This window comes from Miniopterus natalensis, chromosome 6 (genome assembly GCF_054644295.1).
Source record: "Miniopterus natalensis isolate mMinNat1 chromosome 6, mMinNat1.hap1, whole genome shotgun sequence".
Taxonomy (NCBI): domain Eukaryota; kingdom Metazoa; phylum Chordata; class Mammalia; order Chiroptera; family Miniopteridae; genus Miniopterus; species Miniopterus natalensis.
The window spans coordinates 88,877,476-88,894,950 of NC_142086.1; the positions used below are offsets into that span (position 1 = coordinate 88,877,476).

The 17,475-nt window shown below is 52.3% G+C and overlaps 1 protein-coding gene across 1 annotated transcript in view; it reads left to right on the forward strand.

The window, feature by feature from the left end:
• Positions 1–5,885, forward strand: part of ITSN1 (intersectin 1) — a 159,829-nt gene extending 153,944 nt beyond the window's left edge. The window contains exons 35-39 of the mRNA XM_087818469.1: positions 848–969; positions 1,762–1,844; positions 2,446–2,529; positions 2,901–3,074; positions 4,734–5,885. Coding sequence (XP_087674595.1) covers positions 848–969; positions 1,762–1,844; positions 2,446–2,529; positions 2,901–3,074; positions 4,734–4,882 — 612 coding nt within the window. The 3' untranslated portion in view covers positions 4,883–5,885. The remainder of the gene's footprint in view (positions 1–847; positions 970–1,761; positions 1,845–2,445; positions 2,530–2,900; positions 3,075–4,733) is intronic.
• The last annotated feature ends 11,590 nt before the right edge of the window (positions 5,886–17,475 follow it).

Sequence of the window (17,475 nt, forward strand, 5' to 3'; positions counted from 1 at the left end):
ATGAACATCCATTAGCTGCCCAGTGGCTACTGCGGGTCCCCCAGCCCTGATGCAGGCACACCCTGCCCTGACGGGGCTCATGGTCAAGTGTGCAGATGAGGCAGGCGTGGGGAAGGTGCCCACCTTTTGAACATTCCCAGGTCCCCCTCCAAACTTTTCAAGGTAGCTTGAAACACCTATACCCCGCACCTTTTCCAGCCAATCTAAACAGTCCCCATGTAGAGATTTCCCTAAGCTGTTTATTTCACCTGCTCCTACCTGCATGGCTGTGTGTGTGCTCTTGTCATGGGAAATTGTTTTTCTAAATTTGTCTCTGTGGGGTGTTCTGATAGATGAATTTTCTCTGAAGCAACAGGCGGCTTTACTTTAGAACACAACCACAAACAACGTACACATGTAGACTGTCCCTAGCAACTCTGTATGAAAATCTCTGGAGGGAATCGCTTGGAGATAAAGCTGATGGAGGCTGTTTGCCGACTAGGATATGCTGCAGGAAAAACAGATCAGTTCATATTCTGAAGGACTTAAAAATACCTGCAAAATGGTGTGTGTGTGTGTGTGTGTGTGTCCATGTTTATAATTTGTTACACATGAAAGCTGGCATTAACACAAAATCATTATCCGGGTAGAGTTTACTACAACAACAAACAAACACACACACACACACACACACACACACACACACACACACACACTAGTTTACTGTACAATGTACATACACCTGCGCACGCACAGTCACACGCGGTCTGGCTCACGTGTCCATGTGTACACGCGCGCACACACACGCAGAGTTGACTGGCACTCACGGACCCGTCTGGTTTTCTAATGCCCGAGCATTATTTTCCAGCCCATTTTCCTAAATGAGGTTCTAGTAAAATTACCCACCGACCCGTCTGGGGATGAGCCCATCTTCCACATCTCCCACATCGACCGCGTCTACACCCTTCGAGCAGAGAGCATAAATGAGAGGTAAGCCCGGTCCCCTCCCCGGCCCGCACCCCGGTCCGCCAGGTGCAGCACCACGTGGGGCATTTAATTACTCAGCAGGTGCCCACGCTCCCCAGCTGCGTGCCACCCTGTCTGGCTGCAGGGGACACGGGGGGTCCCAATGCTTCCTTCTAGAGCCCCGAGGAGGTCTGACACAGGGCACGAACGTCTGCAAATAAGAGGAGCTGGAACTAGCGTCGCTTGAGATTTTGGGGTAGAAAACGTCGGCCTCCTCTGAGACGGCGCCGCAGGTCCCCCGCGGGGCTCGCAGGCCGTGAAACGCGCCCCTCGGCGGCGGCTCCCTGGGGCGGGCGTTCTGCGCCCCGGGCGTGGGCACGTTGCTCCAGCCGCGTCTCCAGGGCGCTGCCCCGGGGCCGAGGGAGTCAGACCCGCCCGGCGGTGACTGGACCCACGGCCACGACGTTCCAGGGCCTGGGCCTGGGCCTGGGCCTGGGCCTGGGCCTGGGCCTGGGCCTGGGCCTGGGCCTGGGCCTGGGCCTGGGCCTGGGCCTGGGCCTGGCGCGGGGACACGGGGACGTCGCCCCGGGGCCGGGAGCTGTGGGCCGGCGGCGCCGGGACGGCGGGGAAGCGGTTTTCTCGGGGACAGCGAGGCGGCCTCGGGCACCCACAAGGCCCGCCCTTCGCCTGACCTCGGGGCGCGGGCCTCCTTCCCCAGCTCGGGCCGAGCGTCCCAGGCAGAGTCCTGGGAGCCGCGTCGGAATGACCCGAGCCTCCCCCAGTCCTGTCGGCACCTTCTGTCTTTTCCTTCCCAAGGACGGCCTGGGTGCAGAAGATCAAGGCCGCCTCGGAACTCTACATCGAGACGGAGAAGAAGAAGCGCGAGAAGGCCTACCTGGGTGAGGCGGGCTTCCCGCGAGACCGGGGCCTCCCGCGAGACCGGGGCTTCCCGGGAGGTCAGGGCTTCCCGCGAGACCAGGACTTCCCGGGAGGCCCAGCTTCCCGCGAGACCAGGGCTTCCCTGGAGACCTGCAAGGCCAGGGCGTCCCCCGGGGCCCACAAGACCAGGACTTCCCGCGAGGCCAGGGTTTTCCGGGCGGCCAGGGCTTCCCGGGAGATCAGGGCTTCCCGCGAGGCCAGGCCTTCCCGTGAGGCCCGCGAGGCCAGGCCTTCCCGCGAGACCAGGGCTTCCCGCGAGACCAGGGCTTCCCGCGAGACTAGGGCTTCCCGCGAGGCCGGGCACGGGGCCGCTTGTGGGCCGCGAATCCCTAGCGTGAGGTGCGCCTGAGGGCAGAGGCAGGAGACCGGCGGCAGTGAGGGAGAGAGAGCGGGTGCGGAACGGGGTGCAGAGTGGGGCAGAGGGCAGACCCCGGCGTAGGAAGCAGCACTGGGGAGGGCAGGGGAGACGCGCCCTCGAGGGCGCAGCACGGGCGAGGCGGCGCGCGGCGAACAGGCGGGAGCGCGCGGGTGGAACGAGTCCCTGTTGCCCGCCCCGCGCAGTCCGCTCCCAGAGGGCGACGGGGATTGGACGGCTGATGGTGAACGTGGTCGAAGGCATCGAGCTGAAGCCCTGCCGGTCGCACGGTGAGCACCGGCCCCCCCGCCCCCCGCGGCCCTCGGTCGGAGGCGCGGTGGCCGTCGCCCCGCATCCCTCCAGGGGGGCTGTCCGAGCACTGGTGGGGAACCTGAGCTTCGCCCCCTTACGCCCCTCCCGCGGGTCCGCTGCCCAGGGCCCGAGTGGCCGCCGTGTCCCGGCGGGCATGGCGCAGCCTGAGGCTGGCGCGAGGAGCCCACGGCCCCCCTTCCCCCCCCGCCCCCTGGGATTTGTGCTCCGCTGAAGTACGAGGCTGGGAGGGAGCTTCCCCTGGACCCCACGCGTGGCCGCCGCGCAGAGGGTGGGGCCCCCTCCGTGGTGACCCCCCCCGGCAGGAGTCATCCGGCCTGTCCCCCCCCAGGGAAGAGCAACCCCTACTGCGAGGTGACCATGGGCTCCCAGTGCCACATCACCAAGACCATGCAGGACACCCTCAACCCCAAGTGGAACTCCAACTGCCAGTTCTTCATCAGGGACCTGGAGCAGGAGGTTCTCTGCATCACCGTGTTCGAGAGGGACCAGTTCTCCCCAGACGGTGAGTCCTCCCTCCCTGCCCTGCCTTCCTGGGCAAGCGTGTTCTGCCTGGAAACCCAGGGCCAGGCTGGCCTGGGCTTCCCTCCAGAGAGGTGAGGTCAGCGCAGGAGGAGGCTGCCCTGTGCTGGGCATCTTAGAGCAGGTGACAAAGCTCCCCAGGCAAACAGTGCGGTCCTGTGCAACCCCAGAGCAGCTGGCCCCAAGGCCTCAGCCCCGTTCATTAGTCCCTGGCCAAAGCCACAGTGATAAAACTAGCCAGCCGAGCAAGACCGTTGGCGGCAGCAGGTGTGGTAGGATCCGTGGGTGTCCTTTAGTGACATTTCTGGCTAATCAAGGGGATGGAATTGTGCTGGGTGCTTCCTTCCTTCCACCGGTGTTTCTGTTTCTGCTCTGAGCCTACAAAAGAATGGGTTTGGCCAGTGACTCTAAGGAACTCTCTTCCTTTTCCTCAACTCAGTAAAAATCAGAAGGTAAGTTTAAAGATGACAGTCTCGACTTAACTTTGTTCCCAGGAGGATAATAACGGGCTGGGCGTGAGCGTCTGATGCTAGCATGGCCTGCGCAAGGCTCAGGTCGCTCTTTCAGTACCTTCATGTGGATTTTCTCACTGTGCGTTAGTTGCTGCTGTGCTTGTGTGAGGATGGTCACGAGCTGGCTGGAGGTCAGAGCCTGGCCAGGCCCGTCTGACTCTCGTCTGGGCTCTTCGCTGTCGGTTTTCATTCTGCTGAGTGAGGGTTTGAGGTTAAATTGAGCTTCTTTTTAAATAGTGAAATATCATGACACAGTGGCAGCTGCACTAGGGCGTATGTTGAACATCCTGATATTGTTCTTACCTAAGAGATTATTTCCATGAAATGCACGTGGGGGCAAAATAAACTCGAGTCTTCCCACTTGGAAAACCTCCCAGGTTTTCAACGGGAGTGTTGAGGGAAGGCTGTTAACTGTACAGAGTGCCTGGGGCACAGGACACTGCAATAAATAACATGAATAGATGAAGGAGGTGATGGTCCGGAGGCCCCTTTAACGCCATCACGAAAAGGTGTCTCCCAAAAATGTATACACTCTGTAACAGCTGATAGCTCAGTTTTGAAAAGGAAATGCATTTTAATAAACACTGCTTTTATAATTATCCCAAGTGTGTGTATACATTTTTTAGAGACACTCTGTATCTGCACAGCACCTAAAACGTTTAAACGTGTTCTCATCCCTGCTCAGGCTGACATACAGTATTTGATGGAAAGTGGTGTAACTTCACAGAGAATACTCCTTTGACAGCCTCTGGCAGAAATGACCATCCAGTTTTTGTCCCAGATGTAGTTGTCTGTCTTCTGGGTGACTTCCTTAAATTTCACATACATTGCAAATTGTGCGGCTCATGTGACACCTGCTGTTGCATCACCTCCCAGGCAGCTTACCACCCTTTGGAGGCCCCAGGTGTGGGGGAAGATGTGGTGTGTGTTTTCACTCCTTTTAGACTCCTCCATGCCCTGCTGTGTCCCTTTCTTTTTGCTCCATTTGTCATCTAGTTCATGGGTTCCTGTAAGCTGACCTTTTCGAAGGGAGAGTGTAGCGATTCACTGGGAAGTTCCCAATATGCCAGATGCCTGCCTTGAAGAGGGGGGATCCTCCCTCTGAGCAGGTCTGTTCGTTCTCTTTTCAGATTTTTTGGGTCGGACAGAGATCCGCGTGGCCGACATCAAGAGGGACCAGGGTTCCAAGGGTCCAGTGACCAAGTGTCTCCTGCTGCATGAAGTTCCCACGGGAGAGATTGTGGTCCGCTTGGACCTTCAGCTCTTCGACGAGCCATAGGGAGCAGCCCAGGGTGTGCGTCAGGGCTCCAGCCAGGGCCAGCAGATGCCATCAGGAAATGGTGTTGCTTCCTAAGACCATTTGGGTCAGCCGCAGGGCAACGGGACAGTGAAGAAATGCCCCTTAATGATTGTAGGAGTAACTCTCGACAATCCTTTTCCCCAAACAACTTTCCATCTTATGAAACAAAACTCTCTTTTCCTCTCGCCTTGCTGCAGGTCTCATCTCAGCTTTGAGGGTCTTTGCAATCCTGTAGCTCCCAGCAAGGTGTGGTTGGGAGTCTGGCCTGTCCCTGGGCCTGAGGCATGGTTCTGGTTACTGTAAAATAATTTATAAATGCAGTGTCTGTATTTTTGGAGAACTCATGTAACCCTCCTATTTCTTACCTCCACCAGCCCCCCCGTAGGCTCCTTGACCTAGTCCTTGGTGTGTTTAGAAAAAAATTACTGTGGTCCCACCATTGCTCTAGAATCTCATCCCCCCATTGGATCTTATTTGAACTGCTGCCTTGGATCTGATCACTTGGAGGTGGTCTCCTGTTGGACACTGGCTCACTTTTGAGGAGCTGGTCCATGGAAGATTCCAGCAGGTGGGTAGGTAGGGCCTTCCAGTGTCTTCCATTGATAGATGTCAATGAAAATGATTGCTGGCTATGATCAGGTGATTGTATTCTGATTCCAGGAAGCGTGGAAGATGGTTAAGGATCTTATTACCTACAGTTGTTCTCTGCTGGGTTGTATCACTGTAGGTCATTTGCTAAGGCTGCTTTACGATGCCATTGGGTCCTGGTTGCCAGCCCAGTTAAAAACTCTTTGGCTGGGTGGTCCTGTGATGTTTCATTACAGTTGTCACTGGTGGGCAGCTCTGAGCCTGTTCTTGCTCAAATATGCTGGATCCTGACTGTCATGGGAAATGTCAGTAGTTGTCTTTGGTACCTTCCCCAAAAAGGCATCTCCAGGGCATGAAAAGAAAAATCGACAATCTGGAAGTAGGTGGAAAAATGTGAAGGACATGCATCATGTGGAGGGTCAGGCCTGGGAGCTGCAGCCCCGTAAGTCCAGGAGGAAGACCCAAGAGTGCCCCCTACTCTATGACACAGCTCCCCTCTCGGTGACGGAAATCCACGTGCTGGCTGCCAGTCAGGATGTATGACCATGTGACAAGCTGTCTGGTTTGAGTTCTGTGATTTTCCCCCTTAAATGCCAGGCAGTGGGCTGGTTAACGAGATAATAACCTGATTTTTTCATGAAATGTGTGGGTAATGTTTTGTCCACATGTTGATGTTCTCAGAATCCCGGTTCACTGGGGTCATGCATGTCCTTTGCACATCCCCTTGGTCCTGGAGTCTAGCCTTCCCGTGCCGGACAACATCCTCTGTGATCGTAGATCCTTAGACTATAGGAGTGTAGAAGCGCTTCAGTGGTGACAGTGGCCACACCGTGCAGAGTCTCCTCTGTGCTGGGAACCGAATGTGTCACTACTTCCTGCAAGAGCCCTGTCACAGCTCAGGCAGTTTTTAAAATATGTGTGTTGGAAAGGGCAACAACGTTTACATTTCATACTTTAAAAAAACACTTTATTATTTATTGGAAATAGTGTAGAATTTTGTATCAAGAACAACAGACATAAGTATTTTTTGAAACAAGGAGACCCCTTTAGTTTAGAAACTTTCAACTTGGACCCACTCTAGGCCGGGTTGAACTCCAGGCATGCCTTTGTTTACCATCTCATAAAGGGAAACCTGGTCAAGATACTTTAAGTTTCTATTTCGTAATGTTAAGAAACTTTTAAATTAAATCCATAAATAGATGCATAACTCATGCTTTCCTATTTCTGTAACCAGTACAGGCTGTTCCCTGCGTTTATGAAGGATGTTACTGCGGTAGGGAGGTATAAAGGGTGGTGTTGGGTCACCATTCCAGCCCTTTCCCTCTGTTCTTCCTCTTCTCATTGACGTTCTTTGCATGTCCACATTGGGCATCGCCATCTACTTGGGGGTGTGTGGTGTGCACAATGACACATGTTGCCCTTTTACGTCCACGAGGCTACCTGCTCAGTCCTGTATGGGTGTAGCATGAAAAGGAATGTGTGAGTCTCTTTCTCCAAGTGACTGTGCTGAGTGTCCCCGTGCTGCCCCCAGGGCAGCAGTTCAGTGTGTGGTCTGTACTGTGGCTGGTCGTCCTTTGGGGTGAGTGTGGCTGGTCCACAGATGCTGCTGTGACTTGTGGCATGTCGGGGGTAGAGGCAGGTAGGAAGTGCATAGAGCCTCCAGCTCTCTGTTTCTTCCTTCTGCCTTTTTGGCTGCCTGGCAGTGCCCCTCACTGATAAGTACCTGTCACCTAGCTCTCTGCTTTCTCAAGACAGGGTTTCTCTAGGCCTCTGCATCCTGCATTCTGACCCCCTGCCCTCTAGACACCCCTGCCCACTTCCGTCTTCTCTGGGCTGCCTTGGCCTCCTGTAGCCTAGCCAGGGGCTCTTCTCACAGGGCTGGGCCCCAAGGACAGGAGCCCTGAGCTGAGGCTTCCTAGACCAGCAATCCTGAAGGGACAGTCCATGTCCCGGTCCCTCTGGGGCAGGGTCTCTGGTTGACACTGTCTCAGCATGTAGGTAGGCACCATCTTCTCCTGGAATCAGGAGAGCTGTGACCATGACCGTTAGGGGGATGTAGTTCATTCAGACCCAGGACCCGCCTGTTTGACGCTTGGATGACCTGTCCCTGTGTGCTGAGGGCAAAGGAGACTGCTGTGCTCCCAGAAAACAGTGATGTTAGAAAGAGCACACGTTTCTGCTTTGCTTTGCGAACAACTTAAGCATGACCTATGTGTATGAAAGTAGCTGATTTCATCTGGTTGAGGAGCATTGAATTTAACTGCTGATTTACCTCCCAGAAATGGGTAAGTGGACCACCTGCGTTGTGTCTTGTCTTGATGGTCTGGTACCCAAAGCCCAGGTGTCCTCCTGTGAGAGTGAGGTCAGGAGGATGAGGGATGACTGCAGGTCTGCTGTCTGTGCAGGAGCTGGCAGGGTGAGCACAAAACTCCGGCTCACACAGAGCAGGGCATCCTAGAATCTTGGGGGCTGGAGAGCAAGTGGGAGTGGACCAGGTACTCCTGGTTTTAGTGAGGGGGAGCCCTTGGAGTATATTGTGGAGCTTACCAGTGCTGTGTGTGAGAAGACCTGTCTACTCCAAATCTTTTTTTTCTGGTTGGTTGGGCCTTTCTGATTCATGAGAGGAAAGTTTGTTTTGTGTGTGCAGCAGTTCTAGGAATTCCCATTGGAAACAGGATGTAGGTTTTTCATCTTTTTCTTTTCTTATCCGGTTGTGTTTTATTTTCAGCTCCCTTATCTTCAGAGTTGGAATGAGCTTTGCAGCAACACTGGCGCTTTGAAAGGGACAGCTGAACACTGAGGTGGCAGGGTCGTCTCAGCCTCGGCAGTGGGCTGTTAGTGGGGGGTCTGCTCCCCGGAGGCACTGGCTCTGCAGGTTTGGAGCCTCCCGCCCAGAGGGGGGCCATGAGCACAGATCAGCTGGTGTTGTCCTCCTGCCTGCAGGTGCTGTAGCGTCAGCGGGGATCTGAGGCACCCCAAGAGGAATTTGGTCAAAGCAATGCCTCCTTCTCTTTGTTCCCTGGGTGCTTCTCCTCACTGTTGGGAACAGCTCCATGAGAATTCGACCCCAGCCGTATTCTGTGGGGTCCTTACTTAGCATTGTGTAAATAGAGGAAAGTCCTAGAACACTGTTTCCTCCCCCTGCACTGTCAGATCCAGGATGACCACAGTGCAGAGCCTGATAACTTCAGGAGCCAGATATGTGCCTGATGAGCCCAGAAAGCTTACCCACTGAAGGAGAGAAAACACCTAGCAGCTCCCTGTCTTGGGAGCATTGAAACCTGGTGCCAGCACATTGGAAAGTCTTGTCACTGGGTTACATCTCTCAGTGACCTCTCGGTCATGTTCATTCAGTGAGTCTCCATCTTGAGCCAGGCCACCCTCCCAGGGAAGGGAGGCTGGGGGGGAGGAGGGGGCTGCCTAACTGTAGATCTAATTTTAAGTCATTTAAATAACATTCAACAGTTTGTAAAATTTCATCTCCACCTCTAAAGAATTATTGTAGCCACATGCAGATCCATCCAGTTCCTCCCTCTTCCCTCTGGCCCCAGGGACCAGGCAGTACTTACCACAACAATTTTTGACACTCTGTGGTTGCTGTATTTCAGGGTTAACGTGTCTCTACGTCGGGGTGTTTTGTGAGCTGTTTTTAATAAGATTCTGTTCTATTTCCTATACCAGCTTATACTGTTACTACCACCTGAATAGTGTCAATATTTTAGCATTCAAAGCCCACCACTAAAACTGGTTAGAAGTGGGCTTGTTCAGTTAGCCTTGAAAAACTTAGGCATTTCTTTGATACTGAGCATTGACCAGTAAGCAGGGTTTCTTTTTATGCAGTGGTAGAAATGTATATTTTTCTTCTAGGAACCCTGGTTTTGTACTTTTATCATTTGAAAAAAAAAAAACCTCCTGTGCGTCTGTTTCTAAAACTGTGTTTCTTTGCGTTTCTCCTCTTATGCCCAATCCTTCACTCCCTTTTGTTTCTATGTCTAAACAGAATGTGGGCGCAGGGCAAAGGGTGACACAGGAACCAGAGTGAGGAGCCAGCCGCGGCCTTTCTACCCACTGCTGCCACTAGGGGCGATCTCCCTTCGGAAGCTTGTAGTTCCCTCTGGTGGATCCCAGGGTTCTGGCTCCACCTACTGCAGCTCCAAGACATTGCTGGTGTGTGAATCACAGGACCAACTTGCTGGTGGTCTGAGGCTGATGGAGGGAGAGGGCAGGAAGGTAGGGTTGGGTGTAGGACTTGAACCCAGCACTCCTGGTAGTACCTAGTGACAGCCTTCTGCTGCTGTGGGGGTTTGGGGCTGTACGGGCTCATTAGCCTTCCTTACTTCTCTGAATCTGATTTGCTGAGCGCCCCTGTGATCAGGTACAGGGGCCTCAGGTGTACTGTAGAGGTGTCCACTGCTGGGCTGACCTCCGGCTGGCTGGGGTTGGCCTCCGCTCCCCAAGAAGGACCTCTCTCTACGGACTGGGTGACAGTCTGCTCAGAGTCTATGATGTGCAGAACTGTTGGGGGATGCAGAAGCCCCTGTGGGATGTGTTTGTGAGTGTGTGTTTGCATGGGCACCGGGGAGGCAGGTTGTTTGACCCTCCCATAGTCATGCTCAGGACGTGCTATATAATTTGTGGACCGAGTGCAAAATGAAACTGCGAGGTTCCTTGTTCACAATTGTTAGTAATTTAGAGGTGGTGACAGCTGAGAATTAACCAGTGTGGGCCCCTCTAAGCACAGGGTCCCTGTGGCTGCGCAGGTCACATGCCCATGAGGCCACACTGTATTTTCAGTCATCAGTTCTTGACTCGGTTGGGGCTTCATCAGATGTCTTCTGACTGTAAAGCCTCCCTGGCAGGTTGTGGAGAGCTTGGCTGATAGACTTTGCTTTTATTTCATTAAATGGTCTGGACTAGTCAGAGGGGACAAGCCCCAAGCCCCTTGTTACAGATGCACCCGGAGACCAGAGAAGGAGCCACCTGCCGCCAGGGCTCCAGTCCCGGGTGCACCACAGGGCACCAAAAGGCCTTTGAACTTTGACTATTGAACCTGCTAATTTGAAATAAAACCCTTCCTTTTGGTCTTTCGTCACCCACTGGTGGCTTTTCTCCCGTTTCCTGGTGGGACAGGCCAGCTTTTCCAGCCTCTGCCTTCAGAGTAATGGGGGAGTAGAGGGCATGCTCAGCACCCCTTCCCCAGGGGCTGGACACTGGCTCCTTCATCACCATCCCCTGGAGAGAAATGTCCTCCCTGTCCTGCTGGGCCAAATGGACCACAGATGTTGGGGAGGGGGGAGGGCACCTGCTTCTGAGCAGCAGCAACGTTCTAGCTGAGCTCGCCTCATAGGATCCCACCTATGGCTTTTGAGTAGGGTGATGTCAGGAGAGAGGACAGACCCACTGCATGAGGAGTCTCACATTCTGAAGACCATAGCTCCTGGAGGCAGGATCGATCATGGAGTTGATCCTGCTGCCCCAGGCTTGTTGCTTTCACAGGCTTTTCCTTGCCCTGGGCTGGCCGCTCCAAACTTTTGCAGGCCCTGCTTGCTCTTTGCAAACCAGTCTCAGTTCTACACACAGAGCAATAACTTGTCCTCTGTTTCTCAGTTCTGTCTGGGATTACAACGTTCATTAAGTAAAACTGTTGACAGAATTGCAGATTCATCTGGATTTGTGTCACTTTGAACGAAGAAGCAAATTATGACTTTGTTTCTACGTGCAGTGCACCTTCCAAGCTACTTAAAGTTCAGAAGCGTTCCTAGAGGCACTTAATGGGTATCACGTCAGCATTCGTTTTCTTGAAGGAATATTTGGATGCATGTGTCACCAAGCAACACTCTTAAAATGTCATCTGCTAATGACTCACTGTCAGAAAGTAGACATTTCTAGCCAGATCTTTGGTAATACTTACTTCTACACATGCTTTTAAAACCTACATTGCCAATAGCCCAAGTATCTTTCAACTGTGAAACCAGCTTCAGACCTTGTCCTCTGAAGCCCCGGCCAGCTGAAATCTGCCCCTTGCTGGTCCCTACCCCTGCCCCTCTCAGCCCTGCAGAGACAGGGAAGTTGGCACTCACAGGATCCATGCTGTGTTGCCTTAGCTACTTGAGCTCTGGACCCTCACGTGTAGGCTGTCGGCCTTTGTGTAAATACGTGTATGCAGATGAGAAACTGCCGCAGAAATGTCCTGTGGCTGATCATCTCCCCCCCCCCCCAGCTCCTGGTGTCCTGCATTTTGTGTGTCTCCAGCTAAGAAACGTGCAGAACCCACTCCACAGAGCAAAGAAATTGAGCTCTACCTGGTTCCTCATGCTGTGTGTGTGGACTGTCCATGACTAAATGTGTATATGGTGTGTAAGAGGTATGCTGTCAAGTGTAGCAAAAGCTAGCAGATTCCGTAGTAAAAAATATTTAACTTATTGTAACGTGCTTTTTCATTGAGAGATTATTTTTCTGTGTATATGAGAATATTTTAGGGATCTAATTTAAGTGCATAAAACTATAGAAAAATTTAAAACCTATTCTAGGAGTAGAAAATGCTTGATCAGATCATGGGGGTGATCTGACTCCAGGGCCAGCCACTTCTGCTCCCTTTCTGGATGGAGCAGTACATCTCATCAGTATTCGCATTGTCGGTGGAATTTCCCGGGCATCTCCCCATCTCCACTGTTGCACAGCTGATGGGTTGAAGGTGAAGCTTGGGTTTCTGATGAAGCTGCTCCTGGCATCACAGAGCAGCCTCCTGGTGCCCGTGTCCCTGACAAAGATCCCGGGGCCAAGAGGCCTCCTCCCCTTCCCTTTCCTTCCCCTTCCCAGGAAAGGGTCGAAAGTCCAGACTGTTTCTGGGGCACAGGCCTTCTCTACTTGGCCACCAGAAATGTCCCTGCAGGCCAGCTAGGGAGGAATGGAATGCAAAACCCCATGAAACGCAGTGTCTAAACTCCAAGAGATGCATTCAGGAGTCATTTGGGAAGGTAGCCATCTGGGGGCCTGAGCCTCTCTCAGCAGGTGGTGAAACTAGCCAAGGTGAGACTAGTCAGGTCCTGGTGTGATGGGGTTGTTGCATGTGGATCCCTGTTTGTGGAAAGTTTAGGGCCATAGCTTGAAAGGACGTCTGGGGAGTGAGAGGTTTTCAATGTTTCTGTCCACAAGCTGCATGCTGCTCAATGCTGCCAACTGCAGAGAAATCGCTTTTTGGTGGACTGAGATCTGTGAATGCTGGAGTCCAAATGGCTTCCTGGACTCTAGGGGCATGGGGAGCTGTGCTTTCCAGAAGCTTCCTGGAATCTGTGGTCACACAAGTAATCTGCAGTCCCCTCAAGGAATTGTCCATGTGGATGTAGCTGACTGTTCCCAAAGGCAGAGCTGCTTGGAGAGCTTCTTGTTCGTCACCTGGGGAGGCTATCCCAGGCCACCAGGACACCTGAGCTCTGGTCCCTCACCTATGCTCTGGTACCAGCATAGGTCCATTCCCTTCTCTTAGCCCCATACCCTCTTGACTGGGGCAGCAGTAGGGCTGTGGGTGGGAATGAAGCAGCCAGTCAACTTCCCCCTGGTGGTTCCAAAATCGGGACAAAAGCCAGCTGAATACGGCTTCACTCCAGTTAGGAGACTGTATCAACCCTGATGTGAGTTCCTGGTGTTTCCGGTGGTCCCAGGGCTGGCGGTGAAGGGCTCCCCTCACAGCTCTGCCCCGTAGGACTCAGCCGCCCTCCCTGAGGAATGTCCTGTTGATTGTAATATACTTTTGTTGCCAAATATTGGTACTGTTTCATTTTCCATAAAGGGAGACTATATTGTCTGGTATGTAATGTCAGTGGAGTTCTAAAAATTACTAGACACTGTTGTAAATTGTAGAATTATGTATTTGTCTAAAATTGGATGAAGGGGGGTCCAAACATTAGGCTTCTTTTCTGTTTAAAGAAGCTGTGGTTAGCTTTGCTGTTGGAGTGTTTCTTTGGCACCTTATTGTGTATGAAATGTTAACTTTTACCGATTCAGATCATGGTAACTGCGGGTTTTCTTTCTTCTTTCTTTCTTTGAACCAGTAGTGACATCAGTACAGATCACTATTCCTGTGTATCTTAAACTAAAAACAGTCTCTTCCAGGCAACCGTGGTCATTCTGACCCATGGGTTAAGTTCACACAGCTCACGAATAAAATGAGGAAAGCCAGCTGTACAGTGGGTTCTTTTGGGTTCTTTCTGCCCCACCTCCTTTCTGGGCCGACAGATAAGGCTACAGTTGTGGAAGGAAAATTATGCAAAAATAAACTTAAAAAACCAAACCAATACCCTTTCAGCTCTCCTGTGCCTTCTTCAGACAAGTGTTAGCATGAAGTTGGAATCGGTTCCCTGTCTGAGGACTTCCAAGATCATGAGAAGTCCATGTTGTGTAGCATGAGCAATGGTGGGGCTGTGGGCGGGGGTTGGGGCAGGGCAGGGAGCCGGGACTGGCTCACAGACGCTCAGAGGGACTCTCTGGCTGACCAAGAGGTGGTCCCACAGACAGCTCCGCACACTCAAACCTCCACTGCTAACTCCAGGTGCCGTTAGCAAACCAGCACTGAATACTACTGTCACCTGTTTTCATGGATGAGTGATGGCATTTTCTCCTGTTCAGGTTTTAAGGCAGTTCCTCCCAGTTTCATCCTGATTTATCTAAGATGATCAGATTATTTCAGTTCTCTTTGGCTTGGACACTAGTTGAATTGTTATAGTACATTTAAAAAATTGACCCTAAAACAACATATCTGCCATTTTTAAACCAGTAGGTGCTATTTTTGAAAAACAAAAATTTTATTCCATTTTCTTGGTCATTATTTAAAGTTTTAAAAAATAAGTTACATGTCATTAAAAACAAAGAAAATAATAAATCACTTTCCCAAACTGTACCCAGTTTTCTCTGAGACTGACGAGTCCCCCGGCACAGCCTGATGCATGGAGGAATCATATAAAACCTGTGAATAATACCTGTTTAAGCAAAATTAGTAGCCAACATAATCAAGGCACTATTTTATCCTAGAATATTTATTGTTTTCCCTCTAATTACAGAATTCACACTTGTTAATGCAGAAAATTCAGCAAGCACAGAAAAACACAAAATAAAATCACTTAATGGAGATGCTCTTTCACAGAAAAATAGATGTTAGCATGTGATGCCATTATTGCTCTAATTGTCCTGTGTGTGTGTGCACGTTACAGATGCTCTTGTTATTGTTTGTGTGTGTGTTTTTTTAATATATCTTTATTGATTTCAGAGAGCAGAAAGGAGAGGGGGAGAGAGAGAAACATCAATGATGAGAGTGTGTCATTGATCAGTTGCCTCCTGCACGCCCCCAACTGGGCATTGAGCCCGATCTAATTGCTGATATGCATTGAGCATGTCTCCTGTGAAGGCAGTTCAGTTACGTAATTTATATACATCATCTCAATTTTTTTTTAATCCTCACCTGAGGATATTTTTTCCATTGCTTTTCAGAGGGAGTGGCAGGGGGTAGAGAGAGAGAGAAAGAGAAACATTGATGTGAGACACATCGATTGGTTGCCTCCTGCATGTGCCCCAACCTGGGCTGGGGATCGAGCCTGCAACCGAGGGTATGTGCCCTTGGCTGGAATCGAAGTCGGGACCCTTCAGTCCACAGGCTGATGCTCTAACCACTGAACCAAACTAGCTAGGGCTCACTTGTTTTTATTGCTTTAAATCCAATTTCTCTCTCTCCCCCTCTCCCTCCCTCCCTCTCTTTCTCCGTATATATGTGTGTGTGTGTATGTGTGTGTGTGAATACAGTCAAGTTGTGGAAGAATCTATATATGTAATATATATACATACATACATACATATATATATATATATATATATATATATAAAATACATATATGTGGACTGCCCAGTATTCCATTGTCAGTTTACCCTCATTTCCTAAACAGTTCTGAATGGCTACATGTTTAGGTTGCTTTCAGATGTCGCTTGGTGAAAAGCGCTGTGAAGATCACTGTGCACAGGTCCCTGGGTTAGTCTCCCGTGACTGCATAGGGCGCTGTTTGAGGCATTTCATCACTCCCCCTACCTCCAGTGCTCAAGCAACAGGAAGCTCATTGGGCTTGATTCTGAAGAATTTGGGCGGTATTACAGCAGGAGGGGTCCCTGGAAGATGAATGGTCCATCGGCTGCCACGTGTCTCAGAAGTTGCTGGTTTATGGGTTTACTATGTGTGATGCCTATGAGTACAGTGTGGACCTCTGCAGTCAGGAGGTGGGTGGGGAGGAGGGCAGGTGGGTCTGTGGGAACCTGGAGTGCTGGCAGGTAACAGACTCAGCTGCTGAGACTTAAGAGGCCCAAATCCCGTGGCTTCAGGGAGAGAGGTTTATTTCTCCCTCGTGTTAACAGCCCAGAGGTCTGTGATCAGGGCTGGCAATGGCTCTGCCCTTGAACTCACCTGGCTTTGACCTTGATGTGTGGCTGCCTCAGCTCCCATCACCCCCTGTGCCCAGCCCGAGGACAAGGGGCCAGCTCAGAGGACAGCAGCAGTTTCCTGAGGTCTGTCCAGCAAGGCCACACATCCTGTCCCTCTCCATCTGCTGGGACTTAGTTCCCCACGATCAGATACTGCAAGGAGGCTGGGAAGTGGATTCTCTCGCTGGGTGGCCCTGTGCTCGCTAAACATTAGGTGCCTGGACTGGGGCCACGCAGCATTCTGGTCACTCCCGGCTCCTGGGAAAGTACCCAGAGGCCCCAAAGTGGTGTCTGCCTCAGGTGTCACACTTGGTGACTACATGGCTGGTTTGCGATGAGGAAGCCAGTATTTCAGCCGATGTGACAGCGAGGAGGGCAGTGTTGCACTGGGTGGAGGGTACCGGTCCCAGCCCAGGGTAGGGAGTGGTCCCAGGCTGCTCGCAGACCTGCAGAGCTCCTGAGCTGCAGAGGGCCGGCCTCGGCCCACCCAGGGTAGCTCTGCAAGGAACCAGCTTGCTGTCCAACACACCTGGAGGGTGACCAAGCACGGCCACCTGAGGCAGTTGTTCTCTGGAGGACTATTTTCTCTGGGTCAACAGGAGGGAAACTGTAGGGAGCAGCTGACCTGGGTTAGTGGGTGAATTGGGAGCATCTGGGGACAAGTGGAGGAGACACAGGGACTCAACTAAGACTAGCTTGGCTCGTTAGCTCCAGTGATGGGCGGCTGGGGTGCCAGGTGTGCTGAGTGACATGGTGGCACAAGCAGCAAAAGGGGAAAGACAGACCTGGCAACCCACCAGCGGTCCAAGCTTGTGGTCCCAAGCAAATCTCCAGGCCACCCAGTCCTCACCTGTAGTGACTGGTGCCTGCCCTGCCTGCATCACTAGGCCGTCAGGCAGCTGACGTGAGACGCCCATGAACTCAGAGCACCCTGCGACCAGGGCTGTCACGTCAGGATTGAGGGCCCTATACTAGGGAGGGGCTTCCCCCGAGGGCTGGTGGGGCCAGTCATAATGAGCTTTGAGGGACCAGGAGTTCTGAACACGCCCTTGGAGGCAGGAGACTTTGCAGGCAAGACAAGGTGGGCTTTGTCCAGTGCCCACTACGTGTCATTTTAATCAATCAGTCCTTGGGGTCAGATGGTCCGGAGAAGTTAGATGTCACCGAGCCTGTAACTAATACCACTAAGAGCAGCTTTGCACGTCTGAGGCCTCTGTGAAGCTCTGGACTCTCACCTTCTCTCTCAGCCCTGGACGTGGGCGTTACCACTTCCATGACAGTTGGGAGAGACCCAGGCTCAAAGTTGGGGTGTGCCGCAGCTGGAATGGCAATGGCCCCTCTGGGTGGCTCTGAGTTATGGCCTCCGCCACCAGGCCTGTGTCCCCGTGGGGGAGCAGAGCAGCTGAACCTAGGTCCTGGGCTCATTTAGGGCATCACTCCTCTGACTCACGGGACTTTTGGAGACGGTGGAAGTTGCAGGGCCTGGCTGGTGAGAGGTTATCCAGACTTGTTGAGTGAACTTTGTG